The sequence below is a fragment of the Sminthopsis crassicaudata genome, chromosome 3 (genome assembly GCF_048593235.1).
Source record: "Sminthopsis crassicaudata isolate SCR6 chromosome 3, ASM4859323v1, whole genome shotgun sequence".
Taxonomy (NCBI): Eukaryota; Metazoa; Chordata; class Mammalia; order Dasyuromorphia; family Dasyuridae; genus Sminthopsis; species Sminthopsis crassicaudata.
Window position 1 is genome coordinate 616070389 of NC_133619.1, and position 19953 is coordinate 616090341.

The 19953-nt window shown below is 36.8% G+C and overlaps 1 protein-coding gene across 5 annotated transcripts in view; it reads right to left on the reverse strand.

Moving 5' to 3' along the window:
• SPEN (spen family transcriptional repressor) overlaps positions 1-19953 on the reverse strand; it is a 74761-nt gene that overhangs the window by 15269 nt on the left and 39539 nt on the right. For 3 of the 5 annotated variants that reach the window (XM_074306173.1, XM_074306174.1, XM_074306170.1), the window contains 7 exons: positions 10257-10417; positions 9289-9489; positions 6311-6462; positions 3309-3434; positions 2870-2983; positions 1640-1753; positions 575-675 (listed from right to left, as the gene is read on the reverse strand). In XM_074306173.1, the coding sequence (XP_074162274.1) occupies positions 575-675; positions 1640-1753; positions 2870-2983; positions 3309-3434; positions 6311-6462; positions 9289-9489; positions 10257-10417 (969 nt within the window). The remainder of the gene's footprint in view (positions 1-574; positions 676-1639; positions 1754-2869; positions 2984-3308; positions 3435-6310; positions 6463-9288; positions 9490-10256; positions 10418-19953) is intronic. The other 2 variants (XM_074306172.1, XM_074306171.1) reach the window with 2 other exon arrangements.

A 19953-nucleotide genomic window follows, 5' to 3' on the forward strand; every position in this document is an offset into this window, starting at 1 on the left:
TTCGGCAGTCTACTGCCTCATGGTAAGGCTGACTCTGAAGCCCTGAGACTTGGGCATGAGCCTTTGCTTTCTTTGCTACCAATAGATATTATAAACTGTCATAGATTACCTGTGTGAAGTTATTATTATTCACTATTACTTAGGTGCCATTGTCATCCAAGAAATATAAGAAAAGGGGGAGGGGGAAAGGAGAGAGAATGAGGCCTGGGGTAAACTCACTCTAAAGGGATAAAATTTCCATGGTAACAAAACCCTTGCCACTGAAAAAATAAATAATATCAATTTCTGACACTGCTCAAAATGCGTATAGCATAATTTAGGAATATTCAATAGAGCAATGTGGGCAAGTCACTTCACATTACAACCCCATTCCACTTCCCCAAAAAAGTCAAATCGAATTTGCCAGACTACCTTTGATTTTGAGGGAGAGAGAAGCCAAAATTTTGTTTGTTTTTAATAGGTGGGAAAAGGAAACCCTCCATACTAAATTTCAGATACTAAAATAAAGCATCACTCAATGTTATAATTAGAGCTTATCATGAAATCTGTAAAGAATCTTATATTTGATACATGCCTTCTTTCTGATAACATTTCATAAAAATCTCTGATATCTTGACCCGATTTCTCCATGGAATGATAAAATGCCAACTGACTTTCACGGTTTGCAAAGTCCACCTAAAATACAAAGAGAAAAAAAAAAAAAAAAAAAAAAAAAAAGTCAGATGTTGTATCTATCAGATTTTTACTGATATAAAACATTATCAAATCCACAAATTTTAACCCTGTATTGTAGATATATTATTAAATCCTGAAAAATGAGCAAAAATGAAAGGAAAACGTGAACTGAATTCTCTTCCTTAAAACAAGGTCCTGCCCTCAGCACAAATACTTAAAAGGCAACTTTATCCAAACTTCAAATCGGACAACTCTGGAAGATCAGGGCCATCAATGTGGCACAGTGAATACCAGGACTCCAGCCCTTTGGTGAAAAATTCCAACTAAATCCACTAATTCCAGTTGTACAGATGTTTGCTGGAGTCTCAATCTAAAGTTCCTCACCACTGTGCCTTCATGTTACCAGGGAGCACTCATCAGTGAATGTCCCAGTGGTACACAAAAAGATACTTTTAACTTAAATTAAATGAGCAGTTAAGAAAATACACCAACTCCTTCAAAACCACTACAAACACCAAAGTTTTAGACAAATACACCAAATAAAAGAATCATAATTGAAGTGGTTACCCATTCTTTAGGAGAGAAGGAAAAAAAAGAAAAGAAGAGGATCATTCAGAAGGCTGGACTGACATTCCATGTTCCTGGATTTCTATAGTCCCTGTGTGCCTGCTCGTCAGCTAACAATGGTACTAAAACCAAGCATCCAGGACCTTTGATCAGACAAATGAGAGGATCCCAGAGAAGGCTTTCTGACTAATACCCTAAAATCCTCAATAAGCCGAGTATTTAAAAATAAAAAATAAAAAATCTGAGAAACCTATTAAAAACTCTGGATCTATTAGGTCCTTAAGTAGTTCCCTGATTGGCAGCTTACAAAAAATGCTAGCTATCTAAGGAGGGAGGCCGGAGGGCAGGATCTCAAATACAGTTTTGCTCCTTTCTTTTGAAAGGTCATTCTGCACACCTTAATTTTATTCCCACCGATTTTCCTCCCCTTGGTCTCTTTTACAGCTGCTTGTGCATATTCAATTTCATTGTAGAGAACCAGGGCCATGCCTTTTAAGCGGTCATACACCACCTGTAAAAAACAAAAAAACAAAACAAAAACCAAATAAGCGCCTCATCCACTGGACTTAAGATCAGTCCCAACAAAATCCTAAGTCATGAGGATACCCTGGAGAAAATAGTTCTTTTAAACTCCAGAAAATTGTCAGGCTTTTCTGATGATGCATAATGAAGTAAAGATAATCACAGGAACAGGGACTGGTTTTAATGTGGATTTTGTGGCTTGAGGTATATTATGCCTTTATTTTGTTTTTCTGTATTTTACTTGATTTTCTTTAGAGACTGAGTTTATTACTTCTATGCTTTGTTTAGGCTTTCAAACTTAAAAAAAAAAAAAAATCAACCTTCTAAAAGGGAGAAAAAAGATAAAATCAGAATATAGATTAAAATTCCAGTCATTTCTGCTTACAGGCAAAGGTGACTGGTATCTCAAAGCAGCTTGAGTTGCCATTCACACTGCTGGCCCCAAGGAGATTTTGTTCAGACAACAAAAGCTACATTAAAGTAATGTTAAAGTTAGATGTCACACACCTACACAATATGAGAGAAATTTACTTTTGAAAAGCGTTAAACCTTAACATACTAGAACAGAGTATATAGTTAAGGTTTACAATTGTGTATGCAGGTATGTTACACAACTATAATACTCAGATGAATCTTTTGTTGTATGAATTTCTTTTTAAAGAGAGCCTATATAACTGGGGAAAACAAAAATAGTAAAATAATAATAATAATAATAATAAAAAGCGATAGTCTATTTCCAAAATGCAATTAAATCTAATCACACAATTAATGCAAATATGCATAATCACATATTCAGACTGTCTAATTTTAAGGCAAAAATGAAATTCTAAACATCCTTAGGAAACTTTCTATGTGTCCATACTGTGCTGTTAAGTACAGATAAGCTTTTAAAAAATTATTGTCTCGGCTGGTTCAAAATATTTGTTTTTCAAAATACTAACCTACACTATAAATTAGCAGACTGAAAATACTAGCCCCTACCGCCCAGAGAGAATTTCTATGTATAAGCTATATAAAAACACACTAGAAACAGGGGTTGAAAGGACAGGATGAAGAAAGGAAAACAGTAAAAATTTCAAATCACACACCAAAACCTCCCACCTACCTTTACCACAGGCCCGTATCGGCAGAAATGTCGCGTTAAATACTGATCCGTTATGTTTGTAGAAAGCCCATCTAACCACACGCAGTTTGTAGGCATGCTCTTTCCAAAACCCAGCTGAATATAAAAGGCGAAATTTCCATCAGTACAATTCACAATCATTCACAGCCACAGAATTCTGAGAAAAAAAACACTATTCTTCTATAGGGACCTGATGACACCACTTAGCTCCTCAAAACGAGGGCAAATCAAGTCAAAACAAAAAAAAAAAAAAAAAAACAGATAAAAATACTGAAATCTGACCTGTTCAACCATTTGTAATACCACCTCATGGTGTACTAAGAATACAAAGATGATGTACAAACATATTGCTTCCCATTTCATAAGTTAACAAAATTATCAAAAGTCATAGCATAGTAAGAATGTTTACAGATTTCCTTACCTTGAGTCGATTATTTCCAAGGTATTCCCCATCCATCTTCTTAATAGCTTTACAGACACTTGTAATATCACAATATTGAAGGAATGCATATTGGGGAACTCCATTCACTTTCTTAATGTCAATATCCTGAAAAAAATCAATCAGTAATATTCAATGCCAGCAAGAACATGCATACATAAACTAGATCTGCAAGGAGTTTCTTCCCAAAATATTCAACGTACCCAAAGCAAGGATTTCTTAATTTAAAATATCTATCTCAATGCAATTTTATATTAACGAACAATTTTTGAGGTATATTTTATTATTTGTTTATAATAATAGCTTTTTTTTTTGTAAAATACATGCAAACCTTCAGCATTTAACTTTTCAAAACCCTGTGCTCCAAACTTTTCTCCTTCCCCCCTCACCCAGGCAGCAAGCAATTCAAAATGAGTTAAACATGAAACAACACTTTTAAAAAGGCAAGAATTACCCCAACCTTTTCTTCTCTTTCCTCCTGTCTCCCCCCCACACCAAGTGCTCATGACTACTCAGACTTCAAGTGAATGCTGCCAGCCCAAGGAAGTCTCAGATTGACTAATAACCAGGAAAGCAGGAGTCATTTGCAGCAATTCCCAAGAGATAGCTCTTCAAGAAAATCACCCTTTAGAGAACAGAAGAAAGATAGAATCCTAGCCCATCCCAATTTATGGCAATGGGTCAAAAAATATAATAATCACACCAGAGCAATCCTTGAGTCTGTTAACGATTCAGCCTCATTTCCCATGTCAAATCAACTGGATAAAAACCAGTTAAATTTCTCTTTCCAGTGCTGAAATTTTCATTAGGTATCAAACATTTTCAAAACACAGTACTCAAGACTAAAAATTACAAAGAAGCTACATTTTCAAAAAGCCCTTCTAAAATGTCCAATCAAAAACTGCTTTTTTTGAAACAAAGTATATAAGTTTGTTCTATCAGTGGAAAAAGTGTATCCTATCATAAATATGCCTAGCATACTATTTTGCTCCTTTAAATATAGTGTGTGAAACTTTACATCCATGCAGATTGTGGCCAGAACAATTAAGATTTACAAAAATATGAATTATTCACAGTTGTCTCCAGAAGCTTTTTTTGATATGAATCAAAAAAAGGACCAACAAAGTTAGGAGATAGTAACTATGTGCAATGATTAAAAACCCGTTTCAGTGGTTTAAAAACAGCAATTTGCCTTATCAAAGGAATGGAGAAGATACTCTGTTCCAGTGTATGAGATAACAGAGATATGGACGGGGGGGGGGGGGGGAGAACAAATAAATGAAAGTTATACTGAATTAAATGACAGTAATTCAACTTCAAGTTGAAGACATACAATTATCATTTGAGTACAATAAATTATATACCAATATTGAAAAAAGAAAAAATATGCAAGGCAGAACTCTTCCAAGCCAAGTCAACTTGTGGATAAAGACAATGGTATATGGAAACCAATGTTTACCAGTATGTGAAATGTAAGACCACAGAGTAATAAATTAAACAAGAAAACAATGATTAATATATTCTAAAAACTAAAGATTTGTTGGGAAGAACTTAACAACAAAGTTCTACTTGCCTATAAAATCTTAATACTGCAGGTGCTGATAAGCTGGCCTTTTTGCCGGTGCTGATAAGCTGGCCTTTTTGCCCAAGGAAAGATGACAATTAAAAGAGCAAGTCATATTAGATCTAATTTTATCACCTAACACTATGGTAAAAATTAGTATTATTCTGAATCAATATACTCAGGTGTGCCCATCCTGCTAAGAGTGAACAGTTTGTAAGATGGCATAATGATTATTCCTTTTTCAGGATCAGAATGCATCCTATGCTTTCTTTCAAATAATCCCAAGATAGTCACACCTAAGCCAAAATCTATAATCCTTTCCAACTCTCAAATCTTTTAGGTTGTGAAGTGATAAGCTACATTCATCAAGTAGAAATGAATATAATTTTGAGACACAAGTATATTCCACTTATGCAAAAATGTTAATATACAGAAAAAAAGTTTAACCTTTTAAACAGAGTAGGAAGGCAGCTATTGTACTGGTCCATTTCCCCAAGTACCAACACCTCTCTCCCCTTTCCTTTATCTCTTCTTCCATTCCCTTTCTTACACCCGATCCCTATAAAACAAGGTAAGGAGCAGCAACATTCTAGTCATATGCAGTGAATATGATTTTGTTTACTGAACACATACGACCGCCCCCACGAGATACTATATTATGTATTTCATTCAGTGGGATAATATTTACTTCCAAATCATATTCTATAAAAAATATATGCAAACAGAAAAGAGGCCTTTTGCTTAAAAATAAGGTACTTCTAGGTGACTATTCTCCAAAGCTTTATAAAAAAGTACATTGATCCTGAAAAATGTCTAAACTCACTAGAGCACCTAGGACACATTCCTCTACCTCTACAATCCTCGAACAAGACTAGACAAAAATAGCATTAGTTCTTCTCCCTTTTGTCTTGGGGTTTATTTGTTTGTTTGTTTTAAACAGACAGAATAGCTTCACGAAGCTTCGAGGTGCTGAGATGCAGCCTCTCACTCTCACAGCTATAACCAATGGCGGCTTTACAGAGGAAACTGCAAAGCCCTTTGATACTTAAGTCAATGAACAGCTTCTCAGGCTAGAACAAGTCATCATGACAAATATTAACATGGAATTTGAACCTCCAACATCAATTATTCACATCCAAATCAGCCCACAGGTCAATCTGCATAAACCCTTTTCCTGAAGCAACAGAAGTCAAGTCCTTCCTCCAGATCTTATTGACCTTCAACCCCAAAGCACAGAAACCATATTGAAAACATTACCTAATGTGTGTCTTGCGAGTAACTTTTGGAAAGAGCCACTCTGCTGAATCAATCATTAGGATGCACACAAAGAAATGAAACATTAATTAAAACAAATTGGATCCCTCAAAGAATGTATAATGCTCTTTGACAGAGATATTTTGTATTCTAGGAAGTAACATACCACAATTTCTCCAAAGCGCTGGAAGATATTGCGAAGATCATGGTAGGTGGTGGTCTTTTCTAGATTGCCAATGAAGAGAGTCCTTGTTGCTTTGGGGTGGAATTCATCTATTCTTTCATCCAAAGGACGAAATTCATTCTCACTTTCTGTTTCTAGAGGGAAGATATGGGGAAAGAGAGAAAAGGAGGAAAAAGAGTTTTTGTTTTTGTTTTTTTTTTTTTTTGAATAAAAATATAACATTTGAATAAGTACATTTAGTTTCTAGGATGAATCTATATCTAAGACACTAATTATCTAATAAATGACAGGGTTATCCAGCAAGCAAATAGGATACATATATATATATATATATGTATGTATGTACAGATAAGCAGCATATAAACTAAATAGATATGTGTGTATATGTTATATTTGTATATCTTTATACGTATATACACCAAGTTCATATATATAGCCTTGCCTTTCCCTTACCTCTTCTGTTACTCATAGGGTAATGACTGCCAAAAGATACCTATGTATGAAGCCTTATTTAATAAAGGCACCTGTGAAGTCCTAACTTTCCCAAACAGAAATGAATCTGCTTGTTGAGCATGGTTAAATAACAAATCAACCAACACCCTGGTCACTTTTAAACCCCAAATTGTGATCATTTTCTTTCAATCTTAGGCTCCTAGTGCTACTGTGCAGACCTTTAGGCAAAGAGTTTAGGATACAAAGCAAAACCTAAAAAATACTCAGAAATCAGCTAAAAACTAATTTAACTTTATTCTCAATTCAACAAAATTTCTCAACTAACTCCCTTGGTGGCTGATGTCATACTAATTAATCTAGTGACCCAAAACCATGAATGCAGAAATGTACCAAATATAGAAATTATCCTTTAATATCACATGGTTGAAAAATCTTTGCTTGAGGAGACTGGTGTTTTACAGAAGGTCTTTGTTGGGTGCAATGTGATAGGGAAGAGAGGACAGTCTCCCTGGTTCAGTTTCCAATTCAGCCACTAATGAACGGCCTGGCTCAAGAATGGCTTCTTCTTATAATATCTGTCTATAAACAGGCAACAGTGCTTAAATACAACACAATGTAGGCTGGCTCCACAGCTGCATTACTTTCAAAATCCAACTTGTGACTATCCAGATAAAGAAACAGTATTAAACATTGTTAGTATCATTCCTCAAGTCAATTCAGATTAAGTGGTTTTAAAGGAAAACCTGCTGTAGTCTGGCTTCCAACGAGCTCCAAGGTTATGATTCTCACAAGTCCAGAATAAACACAGTCCCTTAAGCCTACCAGAGTCTCTTCCTTCCATTCTAAAAACTGATATGAAGGACAAAAGTAAAAATTCCTACTTGGTGGTACTCAGCAATTTCCAAAGGAAAAAATAACATGGAAATACTCAGGAATTGTACTTTAAATAAATTCCACTTCACAGCCTTATGAAACCAGAATAGCAGAAGGGTCTTTCGCTAGAGACAGAAAGCTTATTAGCTGATTAACAACATCTCTTTTTCCTTCATCATAAATCAATCAGCTACCAAACCCTGCTCACTGAAGATTCAGGAGAACTTACCAAGCCATACTCTATGTAGACCAAGAATCACAGCTTCTCCCGCTAGCTCCATCCAACTATGTTACAAAGGAAACTGCTATAGAAAAATGCTGAATGAACAACAAAGTCTCTTTGAGAATAATTTAAACAAAAAACAAAGCCATTCTCATTTCAAAGCCCTGGGAAGCATCATCAAATGATGCAAAAATTCATCTTATCATTTGGCAACAAAGGAGAAAAACCTATTATCTAATCCAATGCGACATCTATTCCCAGTTCACAGCAGCCTACCAAATAGAGAAGTCCCTTAAACTTAAAGTGAGCTTTGTCCTGGCAAAATATCTCTAAATTAAAATGATTAAAGTCAACTCTGATTTTCCTAGGAAAATATTTTTTTTAAACTGCATTGTCTTTCTCTTAACAGGAAAAACAACAACATCATCATCAAGTTCAATAGCTAACAAATCATAAATGCTAAGTTAACACCATACAGTGTAAAATTCCTAAATGTTGCTGTGAGTTGTCAAATCCATTTTTTTTGTTCATCTAAGAAATCCTCTCAGGGCAGGGGAAAGCACTTTCCTCCAGAATGATGAAAACAACCTAAGACCTCCTGGAAAAGGAAACGTGTCTAAAGCCAGAAACTGAAGAAGAAAGCCCCAAATCAAAGACCCCAGGAAGAAGGGACAAGTATCTAAGGCTCAAATGTAGAGTCTTGCAAACTGGAGCCCATGGGGAAAAAGAAAAATCAGAGTTTGCACAATTCCACGCTGTGCATACCACATTTAACAGCAGACTTTCAAGGAGGTACCACTATCAACAGTCTTGGGCTCAAGGTGTCCTTAGTTCTAGACTCCTGCTTCATCACACTGGGATTTATACTCATGTGAAGCCCTAAGACCTCTTTCTGTCTTCACAGGTACAGGCAATGAATCGCTCAAAATCAAAAGGGTTTCCACCCAAAATATTTCTCTCTCATTGCGAGTCCATCCGGGTTATGAAAGGTGATCTAACTCCTGCTAGGTTTGTGCATAATGGAAAGAACCTGTCCAACCACACTCTCCCTTCAGGTCGATGATCCTTTTTGCATGCTGCCTGCTCCCAGGAGATCATCACACCTTGACCGTCTCGATCAACTCTAGACCTCTGAACAAACGGCTTTCTTCTCCCCTATCCTGGGACTTGGGATCCTCTAACCATCACAGCCTTCTTCTCTGGGTCCCAGAGGCAGAATCCAGAGGCTTTCCTCCACAATAAGCTCCTAACTGAATACAAGTGCGTCCACCACTGCCAGCTCTTGCACAACACCCTTGGAGCATGTTGGTAAGGAAAGGGGAGCGCTGTGCGCGGTTAGGAGTTAACACCCCTTCCCTGCATAAGCTCGCACGTCATTCACACTGAAGTCAATAGTGTCTACTTTTCTTACCTGGCCCTACCCACGCTGTCACTTCAATCTGCACGCCAAAGAAGAGTTTTCCTTTTGACGCATTCTGTGCTTTTTCCTGGTCCTCTTGCTGGCGAAAGAATACCAGGCCATACCGTTCTTCCGAGGCCCCATGGATCTGCACCGAAGTCACTTTCCCATACTTCTTAAACTCATGGAAAAGGCCATCTTTAAGGCTTGTGTCTAAATCCCCGCCCCAACAGAAACCAGAGTCATTTCTCTTTCTATTGTAACTGAGTAACTCAAAAAGCAAGGAGTCAGCGCGGGCCTCCCCTCTCTCCCTCTCTCTCTGTGTGAGTGTGGACATTCACGTTAGAGATGGCGTGCGCTGGCTCTGTTGGCTCCTCCGAGCTAGCGTTCCCTCAGCTACTGCGCTGACTCGCTTCTTAGTCCTAAGCCTGTAGGATGCGCGGCCGGTGAGGGGGCCAGAGTTTTCCTAAAGCCGCACCTCACCACGGTTCCCACTCTCCTGTACCAAGTGCCCTGCAGTGAGTCTCACTTTGTGAAATAGAACGGTTCACATTTCTGTGGCGATTTAAAGTTTACAAAGCACTTACTTTCCTCACAACAAAACTGAAAAGTAGGTAATACACATATTCTCCCCATTTTTTTTTTAAGATAAGAAAGCTGAGGCTAAAAACGGCGAGCTCAGGGCTGCTTACTTACAGTAACTAAGCATCTGAGCTGGGATGCAAACCAAGGCACACTTCTGACACCAATTCAAAATGGGATGGGTGGGGAAAACTGCTTCAGATAGCTTCATTTCTAGGTGGATCATTCTACAGTTATAATTGCAGCAACTTAGAAACCAAGAGGTTTGAAGCAGTGCCAAATTGCTCTGAATTTGCATTTTACTCAACACATTAAATGTTGCCTTCACTGCAAAGTATCAAATTAAATGTTCATTGTCTCCTGCTCCCCCCAGATGGGGGGTGGTACATGAGAGTTACCTGTTGAGCGCACGGGAAGATTCTGAACCTTGATCCCAAAACTTTTTCGGGGCTCTTCCTTCTCCAGAGATGGAGGCAGCTGAGAAGTGGGTGCTGGCACCGCTGTGGACTGAACTGACCGCGCGGGAGACTCATCACTTGAGCTACTGCTGGAGTCACTGCTGTGAGAGGATGGAAACAGAACTTTAGCCAAGTGCAAGAACAAACAGGACAGGTCAAGCCCCTTTTTCTATCAGTTGAAAAGCATTTATCGCCCTCTCCAATCACGATCAGAACCAAGCACTTGTGGAGAACCTTGTTCCTCCTCCCCCCATTTTTACTCTAATTGAGATAAGAGAATATTCCAAAATATCTCTTAGGAGACAAAGAAAACAGGCTCAGGGAACAAAATAAAACCCTCCTGCCAGTGAAAGCCAGGTTCTGGGGAGTGGTGGGTTCCCTTATCCTTAATTCACTTTAAATTTGAAGAGGCCAGTATTTCAAAAGCCCTTGACTTCATCACGGGGGGGGGATACCGAGAAGAAGCTCACCAGCCCGCCCTCCATGTTTAGTAGGTTTTCTTCATGAGTTCCTATGGCCAACAAGTGTGGCCATGTGGTGGTCAGTCCTCTAAAACCAAATAGATATCAAAGATCAATTTTAGGTTTTCTAGGGGGACAGTTTCAAATGTCAAATTTTCATTTTCTTATGTCACAAACCATGAGTGAAATGTCTAGAGTTGTATGATAGGTAGATGAAAGTTTATTTACATTTCAGAAAATGACTGGGAAATTTAGAGAGAAGTTCAGGCTTCTTTTCTCCTGGGCAAACAAAATACCCAAACCAAAGAAAGGGAAAATTAGCCTCAACATGTCTCCTTTAAACTATGAAGGAGGACAGGCTATTTAATAATCATCACAATTGTCACATAATATCCACTACAGTTTTTATCAATTGTTTTTAACTAAAAATTAAAAGTGCATGAAAATCTGTAATCCAAACAAATCTGAGTCCCCAATCCAGGTGATGGAGTGTGTGTGTCAGAGGGAGGAAAGGTGGGGAAGGAAGAGAAGGGGGCTTCCCACTGAGCAAACAGAGCATCACCCAGCACAGACACTCTACCGCTTTAAGCTGTCAAAATTTAATGATACTACACTTTTATAGAGAATGTTAAGACACTCAGAGTCAGAGGTTTAGGTTCAATTTCCCATCATCCCATCTGACCATAGGCAAGTCACGTAAATCCTCAGTATCCTTCCTCATCTTTAAAATGAGGGGGCTGGGTAATCCTATGATTCTGTCAAGTTTGCAAAGTATCCCCTCCTTATAAAGACCATGAGAGGAGGTTCTAGGAATATTTTTCCCACTTACAAATAGGAAAACAGCTCAGAAAGATGAAATGTCTTTAGAGAGCTAGGAACTCTAGCTAGGATGCAATGACACCCTTTAGATCATAGCAAGAGTAGGGATGGATTTGGTTAGCTTCCACTGCAATCAAAACCAATATGTGATAAAGAAAAGCACCTTAGAATCCAATCTAGACGACTACTGGAGAACAGAAGCAACAGATCCTCACTTATCCAACTTCCAAGAATCTAAGTACCTGTTGGACTGAGTTCCCCTTAAACTACCACAGCTATCTAGTATTGTTGTGATCTTGGAAAATCCATGATAAAAGACATTATTTTCTCATACAAGAGAATCACTATTTTGTATGAAATAATGCTGACATTAAAACCAACTTCCACCTTACATTTTCAGCAAATAGCAGCCACAGAAAGACTACCAAGGCAATACCTGCCATTCTATGAACACCACACAGTGCAGAAGTAACTCAAGAAAAGAGTTTCTGTAACAAGATTAAGATGAGAAGAGGTACTAACAATGCAGAAACGACAGTGTTTATGAGGATTTTCCTCTGCTTATGATAATTGCAACAAAACACAACTCCATAATAATCTATGGGCAATACATGAGTAAACATTTAAGTAAGTTGAAAAGGAAAGGTTACTATGTTACTCATGGAACACAAAAGACAAAAACTCGAGGTAAGCTTAGGTTATTAAGATAATGCCAGCTTACATTTTTATAGCACTTTACAGCATTTGACTCCACAACTCTTTTAAGTAGGCAGAACAAGGTGATCCCTACTTCCGCCTCTGGGGGGCCTCAGTTGTTGTTCTTTATAAAAGATTTATACCGAGGAGCTCAGACTACTCCCTCCCTGCTCTAACATACTATAATTGTACAATCTATAAGAAGGATTTGCAACTAAGTACATCAGAGTAATGTTTGATGACTTCTGCTAGCAGAGGAGAATTTGGAATCAAGAAGATTTGGTTCAGCACAATTTAAAATATAAAACATGAAGATTAGCCACAAAGATGGGAGCTATGCATTATATTTAGGATGAAAACCAAAAAGTGATCAAGTTATGTATGTCCTTTGGCTAGTAATATCATTATTAGGATACATACCCTCTCCTACTGCTAAGAAATTAAGATAAAGGGATAAAGAATACACACATGTACAAAAATATTTTCAAAAGCCCATTTTATTGTATTAAAGATGGGTGGTCATCAATTGGGGAATGGCTGAATATACTGCAATATATGAATGTAATAGAATATTATCATACATTGAGAAATGATGAAGAGGATGGCTTGAGAGAAAGCTGAGAAGACGTATATGAACTGATACAGAGTGAAGTGGATAGAACAATGACCTTTATAATGTAAATGAAAAAATTCTGCAATAATTAAAAACTGATCAATGTAGTGGCCAAATGATGACTTCATTAGTTTTAAGATTAACTAAGCCACTCAACTCTCAGGGTAACTAAGAGAAGTTACTGATTTTTCTCTGTATACTGTAATGGGTTCATGATAAAATCTCTAATAAAAAAGAAATGTATTTTTAATAAAGTTTAAAAAATGCACGGATATGGAAATTATCAGTGGTACAAAAAGGTCAATCATTTATAAGCCAAATAGTAATGTTCATTTATACTGCAAAGTACAGGCATTTACAGTATATTAGAAGATTCCTCTTCCTTCTGCTCCCCACTTCTCATGGCCTTAAAAGGTTCCTGAATTAACATAACCACCAATTTTGGATTTCTACAGTCCTAAAAGAAACCCAAATATTGGGTTATTTTTTTGGTGGACAAATTTCTTTCTATATTATTATTACATTTCATTAGAGGAAATCATAGATTATTATGTAGAAAAACAAGGTTTGTTACTTTTTAAGATGAAAATTTCTTGCAATAACAAACAGGTAACAAAAGTTGCTCATTTCAATCTTATTTTGAAAAATGAGTAAATACAGGAAAATCTGTCAATATCAAAAGACAAAAAAAAAACACCTGATTTTATATATATTTTTCCATTAATTTAACATTTTAAGAGTTGCATAGTCCAAAACAATTATAAATTGCATTTGAATATTTAAAAATAAAATTAAAAGAATTAAACTGAAAGTTCATCTGGAAAAAGATCCGGTGGATATTGTGAACTGACATGTTTAATGCTCTTCTACAATATGATCTTAAAGTCAAAGATTTTTGGTTCTAATCATTAAGAAAGGTCATATCCAGAATGAGGAAACATTGTTATATTCTGCTATAGACTGGATATCCAGAACCCATCTCAGAACTGTATCCGGGCCTTAGTGCCACAATTTAGGAAAGAAATCCATAAGCTAAAGTCCAGCAAAGGGCAACCAGTAGGTAAAAGGGACCCCAAAGCCAGTTAAAGTAACTGGTCATGTTAAGCCTAGAAATTCTTAAGGGAACTGGATAGTCATCTTCAAATATTTCAAAGGCTTTCAACTAGAGAAAGAATGAAGAATTCTCCCCAGTCCCAGAGGGCAGAATTAGGAATACTGAGATAGAAGTCAAAGCAAAAGGATTTGAGTTAATATGTAGGGAAAAAATATTTCCCAACCACTTAATTCTCCTAGAGTGGGATAAATGGGCTGCCCAATGTGCCAAACCTTCTAGAAAAGGCAGGATTTAATAGTTGTAGAAAAGTACCAACTGAAAAGTTCTCTAGGAATTTATATTCTGGTCTAGGTTATATTAAATGGCTTCTGAAGACTATTTTCATCACAGATTCTGAGATCCTATAAATTAATTGTACTTTTTCTAAGCCAGAAACATTACTCCTCTACTTCCTGGATCCCTATAACTTGTAGTGCCCAATAGAAACTACTATATGATATATAAAGCCCTTCATCCCTTGTCTCACAAGCCCACTTTTTCAGCTCTAGCATAAATTCTCCCCTTCACATACTTGATAGCTGAGACCAACTGACCTTTCACTCCAATTCCCCTGCCTGAAATGGTCACCAATTCTCTACCTTCCTTCAAGGTTCAGCTTAAGCTTCATCAAAGTCTTCTCTTGAAAGGAAGTCACTTCCCTTTCAAAATGAGCTAACATGAGGTAAGCACTGTTCCAGTTTTTAAGTAATATATACACATAAGCTATTGTTCTGTCTTTACTGATACATGCTCATGGTGTTACCCAGGATTAGACTGTAACCTTCAGGGAAGCAACTGTTTCAGTTCTGCCTTTGTAACCCTCAGCACCCAGCTCAGAGGAGGGAATGCTTAATAAATGCTTCTGGATTAATACATTTGTACATATATGTATATCTCTTAGCATAAAAACTCCCACCAATGTGATTCATGATTTAGCAATCAAAACCTGGAAAGCTGCCTAAGGGACCCAGAAAGTGACACTCCTAGGGAATATATTCCTATATTCATTGAATAGAGGATTTACCTCCAAACCCCAAACTATGCCCTTCATGCAACACCCTCTTCCACAAGTGTGTGTATATTATGAAAGCTAGGTAAGTTGTTCATGTACATGCACATGTTTACATAGTTTTCTCTGCCAGTGATACTTTGCATGTGGCTCATTTGCAGTTCAGCTAGATTCTTCAAAGACTTCTACACAATACCCACTTTTAAGAATACAGAAAAATCTGTAAAACTCAACACATCAAAAGAGAAAATGAAAACTTTCCAATAGGATACTATTTGCCCCCAAAAACTATGAATTTTGATTGTCGAGTTCCCTCGGCTATTCAACTCAACAGCTTACTCAACAGAAAAAAATAATGATATTTAATGTAGTGAGCAATCCGGCTAGAATTTAAAGCAAAAGCAAACCAATGCTTCAGATCCTAGGGACTGACCTAGCTCTAGAAAAGTTAAACTTTTCTAACATAATCAGTTAAAGGCAAAACCTTATGAACAAAACAAAATAGGGGATGGGGGAGAGGAGGAAAAGGGTGACTACTGAGCTTTTTCTGGTGTAGGGTGGAATAGCCAAGAAGCCTTTAGTCAGTGAAGCACAGATACTCTTCTGCTACCCTGACTTTCCTCATTTTAAAGATCCCATTTGCTCTCTGGTCATCTGGTCATGCAAATATGGGTTTCTCAAAGCTGAATTCTGCTGGTTTAGTCAGAGATCATGGCATTTTTGCAAAATCTCAAAGAGGTCTAAGAACTTCAAAGAATAAGATCATCCAAAGGAAAGCCAGACTTTAGGAAGCTGCTTGATACTATGAAAATACTTTGTATATGCTGTATGTGGTGTTTTATCAACTTTAGACAATAATATCAAAACCTTTCATTCATTTAAGTCTCTACTGCTTTACAAGAGTTAAGTGTAAATTTTAATTTATAACACACACACACACACACACCCTTAGTAGGATAGAATCCCTTCTCTGCTTTCTCTATCAATTAATGATTTGCATCAATGAAATAATTCTACTCATTGCTGAAAAGCAATTCCTGGTACATAAATTCAGTTCTGGAGTTCTCCTTCCTTTCATATTTATTTATCACAATCCAATTTCTCTGGCTACTCAAGTGCCATTTCAGGAAAAAGGAACGCCACATAATAACCATCTTCTAAGGCCAATATGGATAAACTCTGACTTTTTAATTTTTAAGAATAACGTGTCTCAAAGATAAACACTTCTCAAAAATGAAATACAAAGCAAATGGTTCTTTTTGTTCCTTAGAAAAAGGTAATTTTTTAAAATTCCAAATCAATCAAGGTAACAGGATGCCTGCTTCTATTTGTCAGTAACAGGCTGGGCTGAATTAAATAAAGGCTCATCACGAGCCTTGGCTTTGTGAGATAGAAGAAAGTACAATTGCTGTTGTCTCAGAATTAATTTCAATGTGCACTGAGTCAGCTTCAACTGCTGCCCTTACTACTGCAACAGAAAAAGGAAAGCATTTTGGGCTTAGATTTTAAATTAAATAAGTTATTAAGAAAAAGTACTAATAGCTGCCTACTTATAAACTTCTATTTTACGAGACCAGTCTTCCTGAAAGTCATCCAAAACCCTAGGTTGAAATTGTTTCTAAGGAGACCAAATAATGACCAGGAAAAGTCCACTTCTAAAATAGCTTATATCTTATATCTACATGTTTATTATAGTACCAAAATTGATCGCTGTGTGTGTATTTGCTTTTTTGAATTTTCTTTAAATTGTTGTTAAAAAAAAAAAATTAAAAAAAAAAATGCCCTGAGAAACAACTTCTATAATAAAGATTACTTCTAATGGATACTGTGCTATCATACTATGCTATCATCATCTTGCTTCTCTGGATTCTACCCAGTCTATTACTCCATCCTCTATGAGCCTTCCCATATTACAAAAGTACTTTGCCACACCTCTATTTATTACTAATAAAAACTAGCAGAAATTATTCCCTAGGGATTTCTAGGTGAAGCTGAAATTCCACACCAAAGAAATTAAACTGGTTAGTATTACTACTATCTGCTTTCTCAAAAACACTAAAGTACTCCTTTTATAACCATGTTTTCCCAAATTGGCATGTCCTATGGATAAGCCAGGATCTAGAAAGTGAAAGCACCCTGAGGGTCTTATCCTTGAATATTTTCAAAAAATATTTTGGAATCTGGCATTTCAATTTGATTAATTTTCTTTGTAATCCTATGTATTTTGTTTTATACATTTAAAAATAGTAGAGAGGGATCCACAAAGTTTCACCATACTGCAGAGAAATCTAGATCTGATTCAATCCAATCCTCTGTTTTAAAAGAGGAGGAAACAGGTTTGTTGAAAGAAAATATATGCCGACACAGTAGATAGCAAGACTGGGAACTGGACTCCAATACTGTGCCTTTAAGCCCTATATGAAGTATCTTCACTGAAATGTGGTACAGATGAAGACAAAAATATAATTTTACTAATTCTTTATATAGAACTCAAATCAATATGCTTGGCATTCTTCAACAAACCCCACTGGAGGAAGGGAGAAATCAGCCACAAGTCATGTTCTCCAGCTCTGACACATGTCAATAGAACTGCCAGAAAGAAAGAAAAAAAAAAAAAAAAAAAAAAAAAAAAAAGTTTTCTAGCTTGGCTCTTGTAGAATATAAGCCTTGGCATTAAAAACTTGATCTCAACACTGATTGAATAACCATGGCTGAAATAAAAAGGGTCATTTTTAAGTTATTCTGATGCATGTTAAGTTTGACTCAATTCTACATTAAAATGCCTTAACTCAAATGTGAGGAGGAGCAATAAATGAATGATCAACAAATGGGCTTTCCCAATCCGCTCTTTTTGTGGGAATATTTGAAAAGATTTTGCTTCTCCAATGGACAAGATTCAGAGTTGAGAGAAGGCATCTCTTAAATCTCTTAAATGTACATGTATAATCCAAAATGGAAAGGAATGCAAATTGGAACCATTCTTGACAATCCAGCAATGCAGGAAACCAGTAATTCATCGAAACTTTGACTGAAAATATCAACTGAGTTAAAGTGAAACCAATAAGGCCTCAGACTATGAAAGAACCTCATTAGCCTTCTGTGTAGATGCAGGGCACCACCACCGAAGAGCTTTGGGACACCAAAGTACTCCCCACTCAAGGAACTGTGTCAAAGTGACCCTCAACGGGCACGTTACGAAACCGGACACCTTATGAAACCATAAGGTTTCCTCATTTCTTCAAACATACTTGCTTTTACGTAATAAGAAAAGTTTCCTCCTTTAACAGCAAATTGAAATTTTTCAAGAGGGGAGGAAAAAAAAAAACCTGAAGTTACCAAAGTAGACAGACCACCCTGTCCAAACCTGAAAGAAAATTCCTTTCTTGGGCATGACTTTTTTTGTCACTAATATGAATGTGACTCTGTGATCAAATCTTTGCCAGCTCTAACACTAGAATCACAGAATGTGGACCACCTGAAGCATTCTATCTACAGCATAGCCTCCGTGTCCTCCTGTGCACTTGGCCCACACAATATTCACCTTCTTCACATTCCTTCCTAGAATTTCTAGCTTCCGTTGCAATTCACTAAGTGTGGCTTCTCTCTTCATTTTCCAGGTGCTTGGACCTGACAAGAGACCTGGAAACTGGCTTTTACTTTCTAAAAATTCTAAGGTATACAAGCACATGCTGAATGTTAACTGCCCCTATTTTGGTTTTGTTCTCTCCAGCCCCTCACCCCACCCCACTCCACTCCCCAGTCATTGTATCCCTAGCACCTCACCTAGTACTTAAGGGTAGAAACTAAAATCTGTAAAATGAAATAATCATTAAGTGTCTACTTAAACACTCTCAAGAAGGAACTTACTACATTCACTGACAATCTTCAGGTGAAGCCGCAATTCACCTCTATGAAATTTTTACACTAGTCACTAGTTCTTTCTTGAGAGGAAGTAAAACAAATCTAATTGCTCTTGAGGTGATAACCATCTTGAAGACAGCCATCAACTACTACCTGCAAAATCCAAATATTCTTTAATCCCCTTCCACCAACTGCTTCTAGCAGCCACTCCCTTAAATGGCAGGACCTTAAGGTCTCTCCAATCTTAGTTGTCCTCTGAAAATCCTCAAATTTGGGGTATGTCCTTCCTTAATGCTATCTACAATGGCTCCTCAGCAGTTGCAATACATTGAATCACTCTGTGATTCTATAATTTCTTTGTCCAATCTAACTTCGATATGGAGTCCACTGCCAATTTCTGATAATTTTATTATAATAATTGGACAACTAAAGTGTTAATACAGTTAAAGTATTATCAATTCTCCCTTCTAGAATTTAAAAGTTAAAAAGAACCTCAGGTGTTATTTAGTCCAATCTAAACAGGAATTCCCCTACTATAAATCATCTATGAGGGATGAATCCTTGGAACCAAGTACTCACTTCCAGTACAGCTCCAGAAAAAGCAAGTCTTAAGTATATATACATTACATGGCCAACTTTTTCACATTCATAATACAAATTCTGGCTAATTTGGGGCATAAAAATCAAAAAGGTCAAAGGTCAAAGTACTCACGAGAGTATTTTTTTTGTGATGGGGGGAAAAGGCAAACTTTCGAATAGTCATTGATTGGAGAACTGAAGAAAATGTGATGTAATAATGCAAAAATATTATTGCAGGAAAAGATGAGGAATTTAGAATATGGAAGATTTGTATGCACTTCTGAGGAAAGAAGCCAGAAAATATACACAATAGCATAAATGAAAACTCCACTGAATTCACTAAAATGCAAAAACCAATTTTGCTTTCAGAAAAACAGTTAATGATGGAAAGGGGAAATGAGAGGAAGTGACACATGATATTGAGAAGTAACTGGTGAAAAAAATGAAGGCTGTAGCATATAGCACAAATTTTGGGTTCTCACAGACTAGGCCAGTAGAGGGCCAGC